Source organism: Indicator indicator, chromosome 8 (genome assembly GCF_027791375.1).
Source record: "Indicator indicator isolate 239-I01 chromosome 8, UM_Iind_1.1, whole genome shotgun sequence".
Lineage (NCBI taxonomy): Eukaryota > Metazoa > Chordata > Aves > Piciformes > Indicatoridae > Indicator > Indicator indicator.
In genome coordinates, this window is record NC_072017.1 from 20,472,660 (window position 1) to 20,492,398 (window position 19,739).

Consider the following 19,739-nt stretch of genomic DNA (forward strand, 5'->3'; position numbering starts at 1 on the left):
TACTAGTCTCACAATTATTTTGTAATAAAATTCCATTAAAATAACACTTTTTAAATTAAAATGACAACTTGAGAAAGATTTAACATGGAGAGAAGGTATTGACATTTTTGATACTGAATCAGTATTAATGCATGTAAGGTGTGCTGAAAGTGCTTAGTTCTTTTCTAACCTGCATGGTGTAATCATTTGGAGTACTTTCAATAAACCTATTCTTCTAAAATATGTTTATTGTTTAGATATACAGTAAAAAGCTATTTTTGAAGACATGCATCCAGAGACATGCACACAATGCATTCAAAGTGTCACTGTTTCAGGGAATCTAAATTATTTTCAGAATTTCAGAAATTGAGAAGGGATAAGTGGAAGGAGAAAATGTTGGGCTGGTGCCAAGCGATAGCTCGTAACCCTCACAGACTTCCAATCAGCACAAGAACACCCGAGGTCTCAGGTGATACTTCACATAATTCTACTTTGGTGAGTGAAAAAGTTGAATTTCTTGATGGTGGCATGCTCAGATGAACTTCAGAGGTGTTAAATTTATTTTTAAATTATAGTGTTTGCCATTGATTGCATTGCCTCAGTGTGTGAAATTTGACCTTATCTATTTACTTTTCCCATTTGCTATTTTTTCATCTTTTCTGTTTTGCATGGTCCATTTTGACTTGCATGCTATGCCTATAAACCAGTATTGATGTTTGTGAATGGTAAAGATTTTAAGCAGGAAATGTTCAAATATGTATTACTTACGTTCTTTGTGATCCTAATCGATGCAATGGCATTTGATCCCTGATGAATACAGCTGGACATTATCTTAAGGTACTTCGTTTACTCTTTGCTCCTGCCTGTAAGAGGAACAACGTATGATATGTCTGCACTTGTGTTAGCTGGGTTTCAAAATTACCTTGATATTTTTACCATGATGCTGAAAGAGGTAGTTGACTTTCTGCATGCAAAGCCATTGATAGAAGATGTTCAGGCAAAGTAAAATCAATGATATACACAGTGCAGTTATCATGAATGTGAATAAAGTGATTCATTGACAAGAACTTTAATCCTACAGTTTTTGCTCATTGAAATAAATCCATTTAAATCAATAGACCTCAGGTGAGTAAGAACTGATCCTTAACGTACAGGCATCAGACTTCCCTACATGTAGGCACAAAATTTGCCTATGTATTTGTTTTTCTTCAACTATATTGACTTTTTCAGGTCTACAGCAAAATGGATTATTTAAAGCATTCAGTTAAATATGCCTGGTCCAATTTCATTGTGAAGTTTAAAATAATCACAACATTTTCCTATCTTCATAAAAAGGAAAAAAGAGAGAGATCAGAAAGTACTACCCTCTAGTTGTTGAAATATGCACGTGATAACATCGAAGCAGAAACGTGAATAATTGTTTATAACTTCTGATGAAATGTGGTATTGCAAAAATTGTGAAGGGGAGTATAAAAGAAGAGACAGTGTTTGAAAGTTGATGAAGTTCTGGTAGGAAAAGCAGCCCTATTTAATGTGCCAAAATTATATCGTTCAATGGTAGATGATGCAGATTGTACATTTCTGCTAATAATGAGAACACAAAAGGGCAGCACTAAAAGTTGCAAATTTTATAGTTTACTTAATACCCTAGATTATTATTGTAGCTTACTTTAATCCAGAATGCTTTTCTTTCAGAGAAATAAAAGGAAATTAAAAAGCAATGAGCCAGAAAGAAGAAATTTCAATTATGCTATTCCCATATTTAATTACTATAAGTATTAACATTGTATTTTACAATTTTTTAAAATTACTATTAATGTTTAGGTGTTGGTAATAGTAGGTGATAGCTATTAAGGAATTTACGTATGTAGAAATTTGCATGTTTTTGTTTCTGCTTGACTGTCAGCATTAAATTCAGTTTGATATTCCGGAAGTAAGCATTCCACTCAACCAGATGGGATTATAGAGATTATGAACTGGGAGTACAGTTCAGGACATTTGGATCAGTAGAGTTAGCATATTTTAGCCTTATTAATATTAAAATTTGTTCAAAAATGAACTTGCGTGAAACTCTGAGCTGCTGCTTAGTTGATGAAGTGTGTAATAAAGCCAGGCATATAAAGAGCTGGGGAAGGTACTACATGTCCTTTAATGTCATGATTTGCTATAGAATAATAATCTTCAAAACAGGAAATAACATCTCTTGAGGCCTCTTGGGCTTTCCTTTTAATTTTTGTCACTTCCTGCTCTCTGAGCTATTAGCCTTTCTGTCCCTCCTTTCTAAAGTAAAAGACATTCAGTATAAGCTTTTGCTGGCAGTGTCTTCCCAACTTGTGTGCTGTAAACTGGAGATTTTTGTTTTTCTTAACAAACATATTTTAAATGAAATTTTGTTTTGAATCAGTTCTGATTTTGCTTAGTAGTCTTAGCCTTTCAATGTTGAAAAATTGTCCATCTGGTCTTAAGTGAAGATACAGACTAGTATTGGAGAATAAAAAAATAAATGAAACAGCAGAAAGTAAAGAATATAATAAATTATTTATTGCAAGTGTACAAAGCCATTTCCAAGCGCTATTGAAGTCTCTATTTTTTTTCTGACTTAATCTTAATTTTTCAGAGCATTGTAGCTCCTCTGTGGACCTGTTCCCTTAGTAGGATTGGGAAGCAAGCTGAAAGAGCATCCAGTCCACCCCACCTGCCAGAGCAGGATGACCTAGAGTAGGTCACACAGGAATGCATCCAGGCAGGTTTTCAGTGTCTCCGGTGAAGGAGACTGCACAATCTCTCTGGGCAGCCTGTTGCAGTATTTTGTCACCCTCAAAGTGAATAAGTTTTTCCTTATGTTCTTATGGAACCTCCTATGCTCTAGCTTTCGTCCATTGCCCCTTGTCCTGTCACTGAATGTCTTCTGTTTTTCAGAACTTCAGCTAAGGCTTTTCAAAAGAAAAATCACTCCCCTGTGTTTTTGTTTCACAATGCCACTTTCCCACAGGAGGAAAAACCTGAAAATTATGTCTAATTTTAATGAAAACAAGTATTCTTTCTCTCTTACTGAAAGAAAGAAGGAAGGTTGTGGAGTAGGAAGTAGGTTATGATCATTAACAAATTGTTTTCTTTTCATTAAGCAAGTACATGGAAAATTGAATAGCAGTGCAGGAAAAGAAACTCACTCATGAAAACATTGAAATAAATGTAAATATTTTAATAAAATCAGTTCTCAAAAAGTATTACTATTGGAACTTGTTGCATTTTAGGGATTGTATTGATAATTTTAGATTCATAAGGACTAAACTTATTTTTCACACTCAAAACATTTTCATGTAGTCTGTTAACTTGGTGTAGTGGGACATAAAGCTGGAACTGACTTTGCTTCTCTGCTAGCTAAAAATGTCCTGATTGTCAAGCTGAATTTATTATCAATTGACATTGTTTCTAATCTTTCATCAAAAGATTTATTTTTAGAGACCTGTAGAAGGATAATGGATATAATTAAAACCATACAACTTTAAATTCTGTGTTTGAGTCACTTGTCTCTGTACTGACAGTATCTATTTATACTGTGATTCTGTAAGCATATGTATGTGAGATTAGTTCAAATGTTTTTTGATGGGAATACATAAATATGTATTAACATTGATTAAGCAATTTGACTTTGACTAGGAGCAGTTCTGTGTCTGCTTGTCTTTGCTGTATGTTTAATTGTTCTTGGGGTTCTGATTCAGAACTTGAGCATTTTCAGAGTCTATGCTTTTAATAGCTGTGTTCTTGTAGGATATGGACTGATGCTTGATTTGTTATGTCACATTCAACACATGAAGCCAATGGTACATCAGCACATAATTCTGAATTGTAGTCAGTAGTACATACTACTTTCCCCTCTTGTATTACCTGTTAAAATTAAGGGTGATTGTTCGTGGAAATATAGTCACGTGAGTAACTAGATAATTTATGCTTGTATATCCAAATGAACTTGGGAAGTCATGACAAACGATCAAGCATCTAATTTAACTCTAAGAAAGGTACTTTTTTTGTGTGCAAGCAAACGATATGTATGTTTTTAAAAGAGAACATAAAATATAGTTCTGAAATATCTCTTTGACATAGGCAGATCCTAAGTTTCCACATCTGATCTACAGATGTTGATCAAGCAATTTTATATAATTATACAAAACCCAGAAAATGGTTTTGTTGTAGTTGAATGCTAGCAGACCATTCCACACCTCCCAGTCAGTCACCCACTCCCCGTCTGTGAGATGCATGAGAGAAGTGGAAAAATCATGGGTTGAAATAAAGACAGTTTAATAGGGAAAGCAAAAGCTGCTCATGCAAGCAAAAAACCCCAAGGAACTAATTCATCACTTCCCTTTGGCAGACAGGTGTTAAGCCATTTCTGGGAATGCAGGGCTCCATCATGTGTAACAGTGACTTGGAAAGACAAATGGCATCATTCTGCGCATTTCTACTTTATCCCAGCTTTTACTGTTGATCATGACATCATGGTGTGGGATACCCCTTTGGCCAGTTAGGGTCAGCTGTCCCAGCTGTGTCATCTCCTAACTTCTTATACATCCCCAACCCACTCACTGCTGAGGCAGCATGAGAAGCAGAAAGGACCTTGATATACTCTGGCTTAGCAGTAACTGAAATATCCTTTTGTTATCAACATTGTTTTCATCATAAATCCAAAACGTAGCACCACAAAAGGCTTGACAAGGTTTAAGGGGGATGTTCAATGTCTGCTTATTTTTGTAAGAAAATTGTGTAGCTTAATACTCAAAAAAATGGATGTGAAAAAAAAGTAATTTTATAAAAATATGGAGTTGGTTTCATCTTAATTATCTTCTTATTTGCATAACTATTAAGTAGACTATTGATTAGGCTGCAGAACCAGCCAGGAAATCCACAATACTATACCTACAAAATCCTCTGTAGACACTGCTTTTGGAAATTGGGTAACTTCACTATAGTAGCCAAACAATGCTTATATGTGAATCAAACTGTGGGGAAAAAAAAAAAGAGATGGAAGAGAGCTATTTAAACCTTCTCTTAATATATACTTCTAGAAGAAGAAAAGTATAGCTGGGTGCAGCACCTTTGTTTACATCTTGGAAAAAAAGGAACTGTTGAGAAAATAACCTTTTGTGGTTCAGATGTACTGCTCCTGGCTTTTGTAAGAAATTATTTTCTGTAGATCAATTTACTGGGAGAAGACACTGACAATAGTTATTGAAATAGCTGTGTAACTATTTGAATAGATTGTGTTCAGTCCTTTATTCTTTCCCCAAAATACTTCATGTGCTGTTTCTCATACCAGCATGTGTTCGCAAGTTTGTTTCAAATCTATTTCATATATGTTATTAATATTTTAAGTTTTATTATTAATTAGAATGCTACATTTATTTTGCTGATGTGAGAGAGAAGAGATTTTCATCTTATGCAAGTGTCTGGATTTTTTTCGTTCAGACTCATAGAATCATTTAGGTTGGAAAAGTTCTTAAGACCATTGAGTTCAACCATAAACCCAACACTGCCAAAAGAGAAAATTTCCCCAAACAATTAAATTTGCTGTCAGCTTCAGAATTCTTCTCTTCTAATGTTTACTATGATGCTAAAGTACTTAAAGTACTCCTGTTTGGTGTTTTGTTTTTTTTTTTTTTATTTAAGACTAGGATTCAAAAATGTTTGTGGAAAAAAGCACATGAAAAATGTTTTGTTGAAAATGTAGTTTGCTATAGAACATTTGAGCTAAAATTGACTAATAATCACATCATTTTTATAATAACTTTTTTTCTTCCACAGAAATGTATTAGGTATCTTATAGAAATTTTCCTTCCCCTTTCCTCCCATGTTAAAGAAAATAAGGTCAGAAGCAATGAGGGAACAAATACCGAAAATAAATAAATTTAAAAAATGGAGGACATGGAAGATTTTATTAATTCAGTGCAATCAGATTATACTTTTTCTGGGTCTAATTTGGCTCCTCACAGTATTTTGAGTTCTCAGTACTCTATTGTGGGACTGTCCTTACTATCAATCAGTCCATAATTGGCATTTTCAGTATAACCATTGGAAAAAATATATAAGGGAAATGTGTAAATAAGGGGAAAAGGTGTATTGTGGAAGAAAAAGTGATTGTAAAAAAAAAAAAAAAACTCATTTGCAGATTCGGCTATTAATTTAAACTTGTGGCTTCACTAGGCAAGAAACGTTCCAAAACAAACAATCCAAAAAATAATCTCCAAACCTGAAGTAGGTTTAGATTTGCTGCTCCTTGCATGTCACAGAGAAGCTGTTGAGTACAGGCTCTGCCTAGTGTAAGCTTGAGAGCAGGCAGAATAAATCATTGAACCAGGAGGCACGTTGATATTGGCCCATCCAATGGTCTCAAACTCACTGTGGATGAGGAGCACAGAGGCTTCTGAGGGCTCTCAAAGTGCTCTGTTGGTAATCTGATACATCAAAACCATGTACTGACACTTGGTGTTTAGAGGGGAAATACTTCACCTTTTCAGTTCTAGTGTCACTTTCCTTGGTAAGTGACACTAATTTAGACTACAATGTTTCCTGATGCCGAAATAATTGAATTAATTGTTTTTATTATGGGAACTTGAGTTTATTTAATCATGTTTGATGTTTGTTTTCTCTGGGTAATATTATTTTAGAATGTGCTAATTGCTTCTTGTAATCTTTGTAATCTATAAATATTAATGCTCATGAAACATTAATAGCAGCTGATATAAATGAAATGCAGAAAAAATGAGCAATTCAGTCAATCAATTTAAATTGTTTTATAACTGCATAGATAATTACTAAATTGTGAAAACATCAATAATGATGCCTGTTGAACAACAGTAGCATGAGATTGAATATTTTATACAAAATTAGTATGATTTCCTTTTAGTTTCTCTGCTCTTATGAGTCAAGGCCATTTTTTAAAACAACTGAAATTACAAAATCTTGAAGGTCTCCTCTTGTGGACAGCCGGTTCAAGATACGTAATTTTTAAAGGAGTACTAATCTCCCAGTAACTTCAAATGAGTAATGATGCTCCTTGTCTGAAAATCCTATTCTGTAGTTCTAGGATTTCAATAAAAACAGGCTGCCTTTTGGAAAAAAATATTGAAATTATATGCTTAGAGTATCTGAAGTGATGTGTCTCAGAGTCTTGTGATTTACTGAAGTGTGATTTTTTTGTTGTTGTTGTTTGTTTGTTTTAGGTGCAAGGTCTAATTCGGATACCATCAGAAAATTTCCCATTATTGAAATCTTGCAATAATCAAGCTTCTGCACAGTGGTGGGTTGAAAATTCCCCCCAACATAAAATTAGAATCATAGAATCATAGATTTTTGCCAGACCAGCTCAGCTGGAAGCAAATAACACTGTATTTACAAGCACAACTACAATCTAAAATGAAATGCAATGCATATGTACAAAATATACAATATTTACAGGTGTTTACAATTTATAAACAGCACAAGAACCCCCCTGGACAAGCTAGGGGGCTAATAATAGCCTTCCCACTCCCTGCGCCTTCCATACCCCCTGAGCACAATAGAGGAGAAAGAAGAGCAGAGAGTTGTTAGTATTTAGCCACAACAAAGCAATGCAGACGAGGTCAGCAAAAACCATCTGAAGTACCAGCCAGATCAGAGGAAGCAAAAAGAAAGGTAGTTTATAGATCTAAGTTTTATGTCTGTTACCTGTCCAATGGGATTATTTAGAGATTAGCATTATTTTTCTTTTTACACCCAATATTTATTTATTTACATTCTACTACTTTCTGTTCAAGATCTTTGGAACAGCCTGAAACTACCACACACAGGAACTGTTTGAAATAGTGGGAGGGTGAGGGGAGAGAAAATCAAATGAAGTGTATGGAGAAAAAAAATAAGAAAAAAGTGTATCCTGTATATATGCAATGCCAACTTGACTTTTTTTTTTTAGTGTCTTGTATGGCTATGAGTTCACTTATTCTCAAGAAAAAGTTCACTTTCTTCCAAATACTTCTATCACTTCGTATTCACAGCTCACCTTGGCTTATGTATTGAGTAATACTGGTGGGTGATAACATCTGCAAGGCTGAGTATTTACTATGTTGACACCAAATGAACGCATTTAAGTGTTTGGTGCCTAGCCTTTTATCATGCACATATGTTTAAAATGCATTGTAAAAAAAAAATCGAAGGCATGCATCATTATCCTGCTGGTTTTGAAGACTTGTTCTGAGAAAGCTGAGTTTTCACGTGTGCCATTATTGACAGGAATCAAAAACAGATGTCTTGCTGTGGGGGGTTTGGAGGCATAGCCCTAAAACCAGTACACTTGCTTCTGATTTCTGTACTTCAGTCATGGAACCATTCATTTTTCCTGCTTGATCTTGGACGTTGATCATATTTTCTATCAAGAGATAGGGAATATGCAATATAACCTAATTAGTGATGACATAATTAATGTAAATGTATTCCTTGAAAAACATTTTTCCTCAGGCTCTGAAATGATTAAAAGTCAAAGAATTCTGCAAAGTGGAAAAATAAAATTCTGGTTTAATGCTACAAGTGAACCAAAAGCTTTTTTTTTTTTTTTAACATGTACAAAAAACTTTCAAGTAATATGTGTCTACTACTACTAAGTCTAGTACCAGTCTTGAAAGTATGGTTTATTTTTGTTTAACAAAAATTCCATTTATAGGAGCTTTCTTACTGCATTCAGATATGAAAGTATTTCAGCATGTTTAAGAAGTCCCCTCCTGTGACATACTGAGTTTAATGCCTTCCCCAGACACCTTGTTCAGGTGTTTTTGGTTTTGTTTTAGAAGGAGGAAACAAGGTGAAGCACTAAGTTCTTAAACATTACTGCTCCACAATATGCATTCTGTCACTGAACTGTGGAATATATCATGGCTTCAAGTTATGTGGAGATACAGCAGGGAAAAAAACATTGCATGGCTATTTCTGTGTATTGGCAGGAATACATTGACCTGAATTTTAACTGCCACAAAGCTTCTGTCTGACACTCACAATTTCTTTGGAATTAATTAATCAGATAGAGGTTAAGTGTAAGTAGGCTTTTTCTCAACTTGAGGTTTAGTGTTTGAATTACCAGAGAAACTTTTTTGTATCATGTGTGTTACAGAAACATGAGTTAATGCTTTCGTTAGCTGGTGCCTGCCATGGAAAATGCATTGCTTAGGAGGTTCTCAGATGCATGTGATATACAAAATTGCTAAGCTAATTGCACATTATTCTCAATTCAATGTGTTTAGTAAAGCAATTGGTTTCTTGCAGATAAAAGAAAATAATTAAAAGCAATTTATTTTTGTACAGGACAAGCTTCTATATACTTTGCTTATCTACATATTTAGTTTATTTTGGGGATGTAATTAGGCCAATTGCAGTGGAATCTCTTAGAGTCTATTTATCAGTGCATCCAGAAATGGCTATCAAATTGTCTACAGAAAAAAACCCACATATATATATATAGATATATATATATATATATATATTGGGGTCCAGAATGTATTTTAATTAAAAAAAGGAAAAAAAAAAAAGGAAAAAAGCCAACCCTCCCCCCCCCCAAAATCAAACCCAAAACCAAAACAACAACAAAAAAACCTAGAAGCAAAGACGCTCTTGTTTTTCAGAAATTCTAGTCTTCTGGAGGTGGTCTTATTAGGAATTTTGTTTCTAAGAGCTGTTGTCTGGGAGTTTTGTGTTCCATTTTTCGTTTTATTATTGCATGGTACAAGCAAACTCCTTCTTTACCAAGGTATGTCTAAGGATGGAAGAATATCTGAGAATACTGTTTTCTGTTCACTCACAGGGGATCAGACCAAGTTCACTAGTGATTTTTTCATATTTTGAGCAGTATAGTAGGATGAAAGTGACTTTACATGTATACTTTTTATTCTTAATTCAGGGACTAGAAACCCACTATTTGAATTTTCTGGTCAATGAACTTGTATTTTGCTTTAGTACACATTGCCTTCTTCACATTGCCTTACTATGTCCAGTTCTGGGTCCTTCAGTTTAGGAAAGATGTTGAATTGCTGGAGCATGTCCAGAGAAGGGCAACGAGGCTGGGGAGAGGCCTTGAGCACAAGCCCTATGAGGAGAGGCTGAGGGAGCTGGGACTGTTTAGCCTGGAGAAGAGAAGGCTCAGGGGTGACCTCATTGCTGTCTACAACTACCTGAAGGGAGGTTGTAGCCAGGAGGGGTTTGGTCTCTTCTCCCAGGCAACCAGCACCAGAACAAGAGGACACAGTCTCAAGCTGTGCCAGGGGAGGTTTAGGCTGGAGGTGAGGAGAAAATTCTTCACAGAGAGAGTGGTTGGCCATTGGAATGGGCTGCCCAGGGAGGTGGTGGAGTCACCATCCCTGGAGGTGTTCAAGAGGGGACTGGACGTGGCACTTGGTGCCATGGTTTAGATAGTCATAAGGTTTAGGGTGACAGGTTGGACTCTATGATCTTTGAGGTCTCTTCCAGCCTTCTTGATTCACAGAAATAAACTAAAACGTATTTTGGCAAGCTTGCAGGCATGCAGCATAACTTTTTCAGGAAGTCTGTTAGAGATTCTTCAGAAGGTTTATGCATTCATTTTGTTTTAAGTAATGTACTTTTAAGCATTTTAATGCACTTTTTAATGTGATGCAGTTTAAAACAAAACACAAATGAAATAGACTGCAAAGGGTAAACTCCTATAGTGGCTTTAATGAAAATAGTAAGTAAAACGTATTTGCTTTTATTTGTTATTCCTAAGAATGTAGCAAGACAGTTCAGTAATACAGTTTAGTGGGTTCTGTTTTTCTCTGCAGGCAGAATAGTGTATAATTTGATTAATAGCATTTTATGTTTTTTCAAAATAACTACGTTGTTTGCAAGGGTAGAAAAGAACAGCTTTTCCTTGGGCTGCTAATTTGATAGTTGAGAGTTTTGAGGATGTGATTAGAAACTGAGTGGAAATAAAAATTACTAACTTTAGTATAGCTATAAAAAAGATTTTTTTTTTTTTAATTACTATTGTGAAAGTACTGAATGTGTTTGGTTTCAGATTAAATTCAACCAAGGTTTTATTTATCAAAGGTGCTTTGGCAGAAATGTTCTTGGAATCAGGGCAGAGTCTCTGGAGGAATGGATTGTTCTTGAGTATCACTTTGTGAAAAGCTTTCTCTGAATAGACACAGTTTATATGCAGATTAGTTCTTTAGGTACTTGGCAGTAGGGTTTCTCTCATTATAAGCAAAGGTGAAATCAAAAGATTAATGTTTCTACTTGGAGATAGATCTTCTGTGGTTTCCAGACATGGAGCTATATTTGTATGAAAAGTATTGCTAAGATAGGTGCTCTCTGCTTATTTATGTAAATTCATCAGTGTGGAATTGTCATACATGTTTCAAAAGTAATTGATGTGCCTTACATAACCTGATTTTGGGATGCCTCAGCATTATATAACTTTTACAGTATACTAGATTCTTTGTCATTGCATAGTACACTTAGATGAAAGTCAGATTTCAGTTTTGGTATGGGACAGAATTTGGCCCTTAATTTATACAGACCATCTGTGATATCTAAGCACAGTAATGCTTGCTAGGAATTGGGCTCTCTGCTTTAACTCCCAAAGTCTGATCCAAATCTTATCCTCAGCATAATTTCAAAGTAGTTCTCTTTCTTCCTGTTTACATGGGAAGTAGTCTTTCATCTCTTTGCATGAATTATGCAGGCAGCTAAATTATCATACAAAGGTGGAGCAGGCTTTGTGTTCAAAGGCTTTATGGAATCACATACCATCATTGGAAGCTATCTCACTGGAAAATAATAGTTAAAAAATTTTAATGTGATTTTAGTGTGATGACAAGCAAAAAGATGTGCAGCTGTGCAGGCATATAGGACTGAATGCAGGCTGTATGTGAAAGCAGCAGAGAGTATTGTTGAGTAGTCCTGAAGCTAGGACTGCAGGTGCCCTGTTTAATTTGCAGTCTTTAACTTCTTTATCCTTTACTTGGAGGCATGATGGGGGGTTTTGTGTGTGTGTGTGTGTTTGTTTTTTGTTTTCTAGAAGGGTATAAACAAGGAATATACTGCCACAGGGCAGAATTTTTATATGATTCCATATTTTATGCAGTTTGGGTTGTTTGGTATGTGTGTGTTGTCCTTTAATATACTTGCATTAGAAGGATTTTTTAATATATTTATGCTTTCTATCAGTCATGCAAGTATTTAATTGTATCATTTTGTTTGCTTATAACAGCAGCCTCAGAGTATTGTAAAGTAAGATGTTTGAGTTTTGTCATGGAATCTTCAAGTGTTTTCGAAACATTCAGCCTGTTTTAGAAGTAGCTTTATATATTAGGAGGAGTGTTAAATGTTCTTTTGTTCTTTTTGCTGTTCTTTGTCACACAGGCATGTATAGGATGTATAAATGCAGTATTTGCAACCAGTTATCTAGTTAATAATGTACAGTTGGCAATAGCTGTATGGCTTTTTATAATTCTATATTTTTATAATTAATGCATACTATACAGACTTATGTTAGGTTTCATCAGTTCCAAGTTAAGATGTCAAGGTTCTTGTTAACCATAATACTAATTTTATCAGGTATGTGGTAACAGATTAGATTATAACAAATTATTAATTCTAGTAATTTAGTGACAAAAATAGAGAAAAGAAAAAAAGACATTTAGTCCCCATTAAATTGCTAAATACAAACATACACTGTGTAGTTTGTGTGTATGAAAATATCAACACTGCAGTACAAGTAAAACTACTTATAGTTGTATGATGAAATAACTTCTAATCATGAAATCCTTTAGTGCTTTAAAAAATAGCTCTGTAACTAAACTACTCAGAAGTATATTATTTTATGTTTTCCCATTACTAATACACAAATGTTTGGAAGTAAACTGAGATACAAATTTACATTGCTTACAAGTAATGGAAAATTTGCAAGTCTCCTATGGCACCAGCAAGAGCATGTGTATTCCCAAATTTACCTATAAAAATAATGAATAATGATGCCATATTATACCCTACTCTTTTAAGCTTGGTTAGTACAGAAATTTGCAGTGATTCCAAATACATGGAATTTCTGAAGAAGTGTGTTGGTGTGAGCTGAAATTCCGCCCCCCCCGCCACCGACAATAACCAGGCTAGCTCAGTCTGGAAGCAAATGAAAGCTGTATTTACAAGCAGAGTCTACAATCTACGATGAAATGCGATGAATATGTACAAATATACAAAATTCACAACATTCACAAATATATACAATCAACAGAAAAGCACAACCGATCTCCCTTTGCTTCCCCCCAAGGGGACTCTCCGAAAGGGGCCTCTCTCTCCCAGGAGCTTCCCCCCAGACCCCCCTGGACAGAGAAGCAGAGTTAGTTAAGCAGAAAGTTGTTAGCTTAGCTGCCAAGGTCAGTGTGTTATCTTCAGCCAGAAGAGAAGAAGAAACAGCAGCCAGACAGCCCAGCAACTGCCCCCACTGCCGAACGCAGAATGTGCAGAGTGCCTACTTTGTTTTGGGTAATAGTTCTTAAACATTTCTATCTATCCAATGGAAGTGTTTAGAACAATCGTTATTTTGCTTTCTTACACCCAATAGTGACTTATTTACACTCTTTCACTTTCTCTGTTTTGAACTTTGCAAGGAAAAAATTAAAAAGACAGTTTCAAACCATCACAAGAAGCAAATTGGGCTTTATACAATAAAGGTAAACTAATATTAAAAATCAGCTTTTAAATTCATTACTCTTGTTTTAATAGGTCTATGCACATCCAGACTGTTTGGCTAGGGATTGGATAGGCTGACACAGGACTCATAATAGATGGTGGTGGTAGCATTGACTGGGAGCATAAGCATATCATCAGGGACTGTGTATTAGTTCGTGTATTTCTGGTATTGTAATGGCTTCATTACACTTTTGTGGCTATGTAGCCAGGCCCACATAGCAGGATTCAATTTACTAGGGCAATAAATGAAACTGAAATGATAGGCAAGTCTGGTCATTCAAGCTGAGGCTTTACACTGAACGCGTAGATTTGTATCAAAGCTTTTGATGTTCTTACCAAAATTGAATGTGACTTTTAGATGTTAGTTTCTCTATTGTAAATCAATGAATGAACCACCAGTGGCACCGTTTCATTTGCTTGATAACAGTAAGCAGAATGCAAAGCACAGAGAGGAGATAATACATCAATTCGCAAATCTGCACGTGTCCTGCATTGCAATCTGAATCACAAGAAACTACATAGCAGCAAAGCCAGCCCTAGTGATGCAGATATGTAACCAAGATTGTTTTACAATAGGTGAAAAGGGATTTTTCCCCTTCCTGTCTGGTAACTGAGGGAAGACATATGGGAAGTCCAAGAGCATGTTCCTTTGAGGTGCTGGCTCTTCTCAGCACCCTTGCCAGGTTTCCTTCATTTAGGGAAGATCTAATTGTATGCTGCAAAGCTGTCACGATCTCATGTCAGCAGCAAGTAGCTGAAACCATGCAATTAGCCAAACGATTATTTGTCAGAGACTACAGTTTTGGTATTCGACTAGGTTAAAGGACTGTCGTGATGCACAGGCCACTGGGCATGGTTTGATTTGGAAGGTAAATTTTATTTTGCTGATTATAACATTGTCCTGCTGTCAGAAGCATGTAACTCACTTCATTTCTAGTTTAGATTGGGTGAATCAGAGTTCTAACGCTATGGCAGAGTTCACTTTTGTTTTTAATTGGGTGCTCATCACTGCACTCAAATCAAACAAGAGAACCTAGTGCTATTACCAAAGCTGAAGAGAATAAAGAGAGAACAGTGTTTGGATATGCACCAGTACCCTAAGATACAGGCTTCATGGTATAGCTTGTAACTTAGATATGTTTTACAATAACATACTAGAAAAATGCATAATGCTACAAAATGGAAGCAGATGTATATTGGTGTTTGCAACATTTTAGAAATTTGAGTAAAAATTAATCTTAGGAAATATGATTATGAACGTGGTACAGATTATTGAATAGTGTGTGTTTGATTTTTTCATGTGCACTGAACTGATGTTTGTGTAGTATAGCAAAGTTGTGGGGAAGCGAAGAAAACATTTTCCCATAACTAAAATACATATTCTCATTAATGGATGAATGTTGTCTAGTGAATTCTTCCTCATAGGCTTTTTACTGCCTCGTTTCTACTATAGGTTGAACTGAAAAAGCTCTTTCAAAGTTTTATAGTAATACCAAGATGTAGAATTCACTGCAAACAATGGAGAATCTGTCTAGTTTGGGATATACCTTTCAATTTCACAGAATCACAGAATTATCAGGGTTGGAAGGGACCTCAAAGGTCATGCAGTTCCAACCCTGCTGCCATGGGCAGGGACAGCTCACACTAGATCAGGTTACTCAGAGCTCGTCCAGCCTGGCCTTAAAAACTTCTAGGAATTTGAACTTTGTAGAGTAAGATTTGAATAACAGAATGAACTGCCACTTTCAGAAGAGCATGAAGGATTTGCAGTGTTATAAAATTTTATTGGAAACATCTTACAAGGTGCATTACCCCTAGTGGTTTGCTGTCACAGGAAACATTTTGAGTATAAATATTTATATGTATAAAAATAGTTTTACGGACAGTTATTCTCAAGAAAACTTGAAAAATATGTATCTATCACAAATACTAGTAACTAGATTTAAAATTTAATAGAAAATCACTTTGCAAGGCAATAAATATCAAATTAATTTAATTTACACATGCCAACAGTATAATGTAATTAAATATTATTTGAGAACCTGATAAATGTCCTCTGGATCCACTCTAGAGACATATGTTTAGAGACCAGAAGCAGCGATATGTAACCTTTGATTTGCTTGTGAAATGGTGAGCACAAGCAAACTGAAGTGCACTGAAACTTTAGTTGTGTCAGAATCGTAGCTGGATGAAGCCGTGAGCAACCTGGTCTAGTGAAAGGTGTACCTACCCATTGGGGGGCTGCCCATGGTGGGGGGATTGGAACTAGATGATCTATAAGGTCACTTCCAACCCAAACCATTCTGTGAAATGCTAAAACACAGTGACCAGTCCTTGGCTCAGGGCCTATGTGCTATTCTGGTATAAAAAAAATGCTTCATGCATTTTGACCTTGTCTCATTTACTACAGCTCTGTGGGTTCTCCTGCTGTGGTACCTGTGATCCTAGCATCAATGAGATGGCATGGTTGAGATACTGTGGTTCTGTGTTGCATCTCAAGTGTGTTTGTCTAGCAGGACACCAAATAATTTCTGTGACTAATAAAGCCCATGACTGGTTTTGAAAATATTGAGAAGATATGGAATTGAGAATTAGGCAAATTACCTCTTTATTAATAATTTTGAAATTGTGTCAGTAAGTAAAGGGATAACTTCTGCTGATGCCAAGGGATTATTCAGTGTAGTGGAAATAAATTATTTTTCAACTGACTATTAATCTCAGGCTTGATTTAATACTAGATTTATATCTAGGATAGAGTGTGTAATTTTATATCACGTTTCTGAAGGTTGTTCTTGTCAAAGTATCTGGTGTTAAAAAAATACAATTTTCTTGCTGAAAACTGAGTTCCTTTTCCCAATACTCAGTTGAAAGTTGAGCTTTTGCGTTTGAAAGAGCGGAGTCTCAAGCCAGGTTTTTGATATTCATGTTAGTCATTATGATTGCCTTACTTATACTGGGTTCTGCATGTTACATTGTATAAAATCTTTCATAAACTGTCTGAGGTCTGGGATGGCATACTTTATCAGAGCGGATGGCAATAAAATACTTTCTTTTTTTTTTTTAAATGCCATTTAATGCTTCATAGGATTTTCAAAATCTGAAGATTTGGATTCTTTTTTCATTGGAAATAGTCCTCAGCCAGTTCATTATTGTAGGTATTGACCAAGTCCGAAGCAAAATTTTTCATTTTGTTGGCATTAAGGCTTTGAAATTTTTTGTAAAAACAACATATTTTCAATAGAAGACAGACTGAAGAAAAATATCATTCCTACTAAGTAACAATTTTGGTGAAAATTAGTTCATTTAATGAAAATTACAAAACATTCTTTCAAAAATTAGGTGTCTAGAAGGACTTTTCCATTGAGGCTTGTCACGTGCTGCCATAATCTTCATGTTATTCTTAACTTACTACTGTCAAACTGTTACTTTTTTTTTTTCTTTTACTGTTTTTCTAGGAATTAAAACTCTTCTATGTCTAAATTTACTCTGTGGATATTTTATACCAATCTATTTTGTGCAAATTGTAGGTTATCTTAAAATTTCTTATCTGTAGTTATTTCTTGTGGAAGTATTTATACATAGCATGCTACTTTTCAGAAAGGATTACTCATTCTTATTTAAGAAAATTATTATAAAGATATCTTTTATTAAAGATCTTGGTTTAAAAGTTGATATATCCAAACTATTGTGCTAAAACAAATGTACCATTTGATATGAACAGCAATTACCATTTTAATCTTGAAAAGAAGGAAGAATTTAGGCAAGTAAATTAGTTAAATTTTTAAGGAGAAATTATTTCCTTTGCTTAGAAGAAATTGAAGCTCTGTAAGCAGCTTCTTTCTGTGTTACATGATAAAAAAAGTAAAAATGATGGTGAAAACCCAGCTGATTTTTCTTTTGTTTGTTTTTTACCAGTGAAAATGCTGGAAGTTAGAATTGAAATTTAAAATAATGTTTACAGCATCCAAAATTAAGTCTTTCAGGAAAGTGGTTAATTTGCAGTTATGAACTCCTTGGTATTTTCCTCAGGGTTAAAAACTATACTTAGTGAAGCTGTAAGGGTGAGAATAAATATATGTGAGAATAAACACTGCTGATACTGTTATGAGACCATGCAAAACAGTAGCAAGCTATAGACAACATTTCTAGAATACTTTATATATTTTGAATTCAGTTCAAAAATTGTGATGCAGAAAGATTTAGATTAAATCTTGAGGCTTGAGCCTCAGAAGGGGCAAGTTGACTAAGAGGCTGTGATTCAGTTCCCAGAACAAGAGATGTGATGCACTATGTGGAGTGCATGATTTTATTTTATGGTTGGCCTAAATTATCCTTTTGCCAATAACAAAATGTGAAGGTCTTTATTTCCCTCATGTGGAATAAGTCTTCTTCCCTTTTCACCAAACAAAACCAAACTTGAGGGCAAGAGACTGTTAAGAGATAAGTAATATCCATCCATATTTATGAGGTTTCTCTCATTCTCAAAGCCACTGAGCTTGTGTATCCATCTTGAAATATTTCCTTTGAAGTCTCTTTTCATCTTAGAGGCTTGTCAGGCTATGAATTAAGATCTTTAAATCTGTACAATACAGATCAGCTTTTTTTTTTTATTTTATTGTATCTTGTTTTTATTTCTTGCTTGTTCATTTAGTTCCTTCAAGCTTCATGCATAATAGTGTAGTGTCTAATGACCTTTAATAGCACTGATCTACTCATTTGCAGTTTTTAGAATTATTATTCTCAGGAGTCATAGAACATGAAAATTATATTCTCACAGCACTATTTACCATATTTTCATTTCTCAAATGTATCTGGCAAACTATTTTTTTACTAGATTTTTGCTTATTTGTCTGATAATGCTTCATCAAAGGTCTTTATAAAAAATTGAAATATTTAAATAAATTTGGCTGGAACTTTTGATAGATTTGTTAAGTGCATTGTGAAAGGAAGGAGTTATGCGTGTGCTATACACTAGTTCCCATATGCAGATATTTAGATATTCCTTACAGAGTGGCTTGCATAATAAGTCTTGCTGCTGTAAATATCTTTAGCTACATGGGCACACTGTGAATTTAGAATTACACTGGGGGATTTAGTTTCTGTTTGGCACCTCAGAGGGGAAGAGACTATTGTCTGCCACTTTACACAGCTGGTAATTTTAAGTTCACAGTGTAAGCAGCAAGAATATGTTGTGTCAAGTGGTACCTTAAGAAGAATGTGTGGAGATACTAGCTTTGAAACTGCTGATAAAAATATTATTACAAGGATGCTTAGATGCTGCCATACTTTTCTTGGTACTAGTCTAATATAGGTATGCTGACATGAAGCTTTTTTTTTAATTAAGAAACGTCATTCTAACCAAATATCATCTATCAGCATTCTTGAAAACCTGTATGGCCTTGTGGCTTTGTTTTCTAAGAAATCGAGCATTCTGTAGATTTTTCTTACCAGTTTAAGGAAGCAGTAGGTTAAACAGGGATGTGTGGATATTCAAGTATCCATCTCAGTCAGAATGCCTGGAGTATTATTTTACAAGAGCCTTTGAGTTATTTACGGATTCTCAAATTTCTTATGACTTGCTGTGTATTCCCTTCTACTAATTGATAATTGAAATATATCTTATTATCAAGTGCTAAGTTTTGGGATTATACTGTCAAAGGTGAAGCATCTTGTGTAAGAATATGCTTGATGCTTTAAAAGAAAAAAATTAAACTTCTGAAAGCCATTTTTTTTTGTAAATGGAAGGCTAATTTAAATGACAAAAGTTGAACAAGTCTGTTACTAAAGCTGATCTCTAGCTCTATTGTTTCCAATAAGGACAAATGGGCCAACTAACTTCATACTAAAACCAGAATCAAATATAATCTAAGTTATCTAAGTTACTTTATTTGTTGTTTCTAGCCCTTCATACAGGATATGGCAGTTTTGCACAGCTGTTTTAAGTTACTGAATTTAAATTCCTTATAAATGGTAATAATTTTTTAAAATGCGGTTCAGCAGAGATAATAATTTAGAGTTTAATTTACCTTGAACTT

At 34.8% G+C, this 19,739-nt stretch overlaps 1 protein-coding gene across 1 annotated transcript in view; it reads left to right on the plus strand.

The window, feature by feature from the left end:
* The first annotated feature begins 372 nt into the window (after positions 1 to 372).
* Positions 373 to 19,739, plus strand: part of MARCHF1 (membrane associated ring-CH-type finger 1) — a 72,090-nt gene continuing 52,723 nt past the window's right edge. The window contains exon 1 of the mRNA XM_054383203.1: positions 373 to 474. Within this exon, the coding sequence (XP_054239178.1) occupies positions 373 to 474 (102 nt within the window). The remainder of the gene's footprint in view (positions 475 to 19,739) is intronic.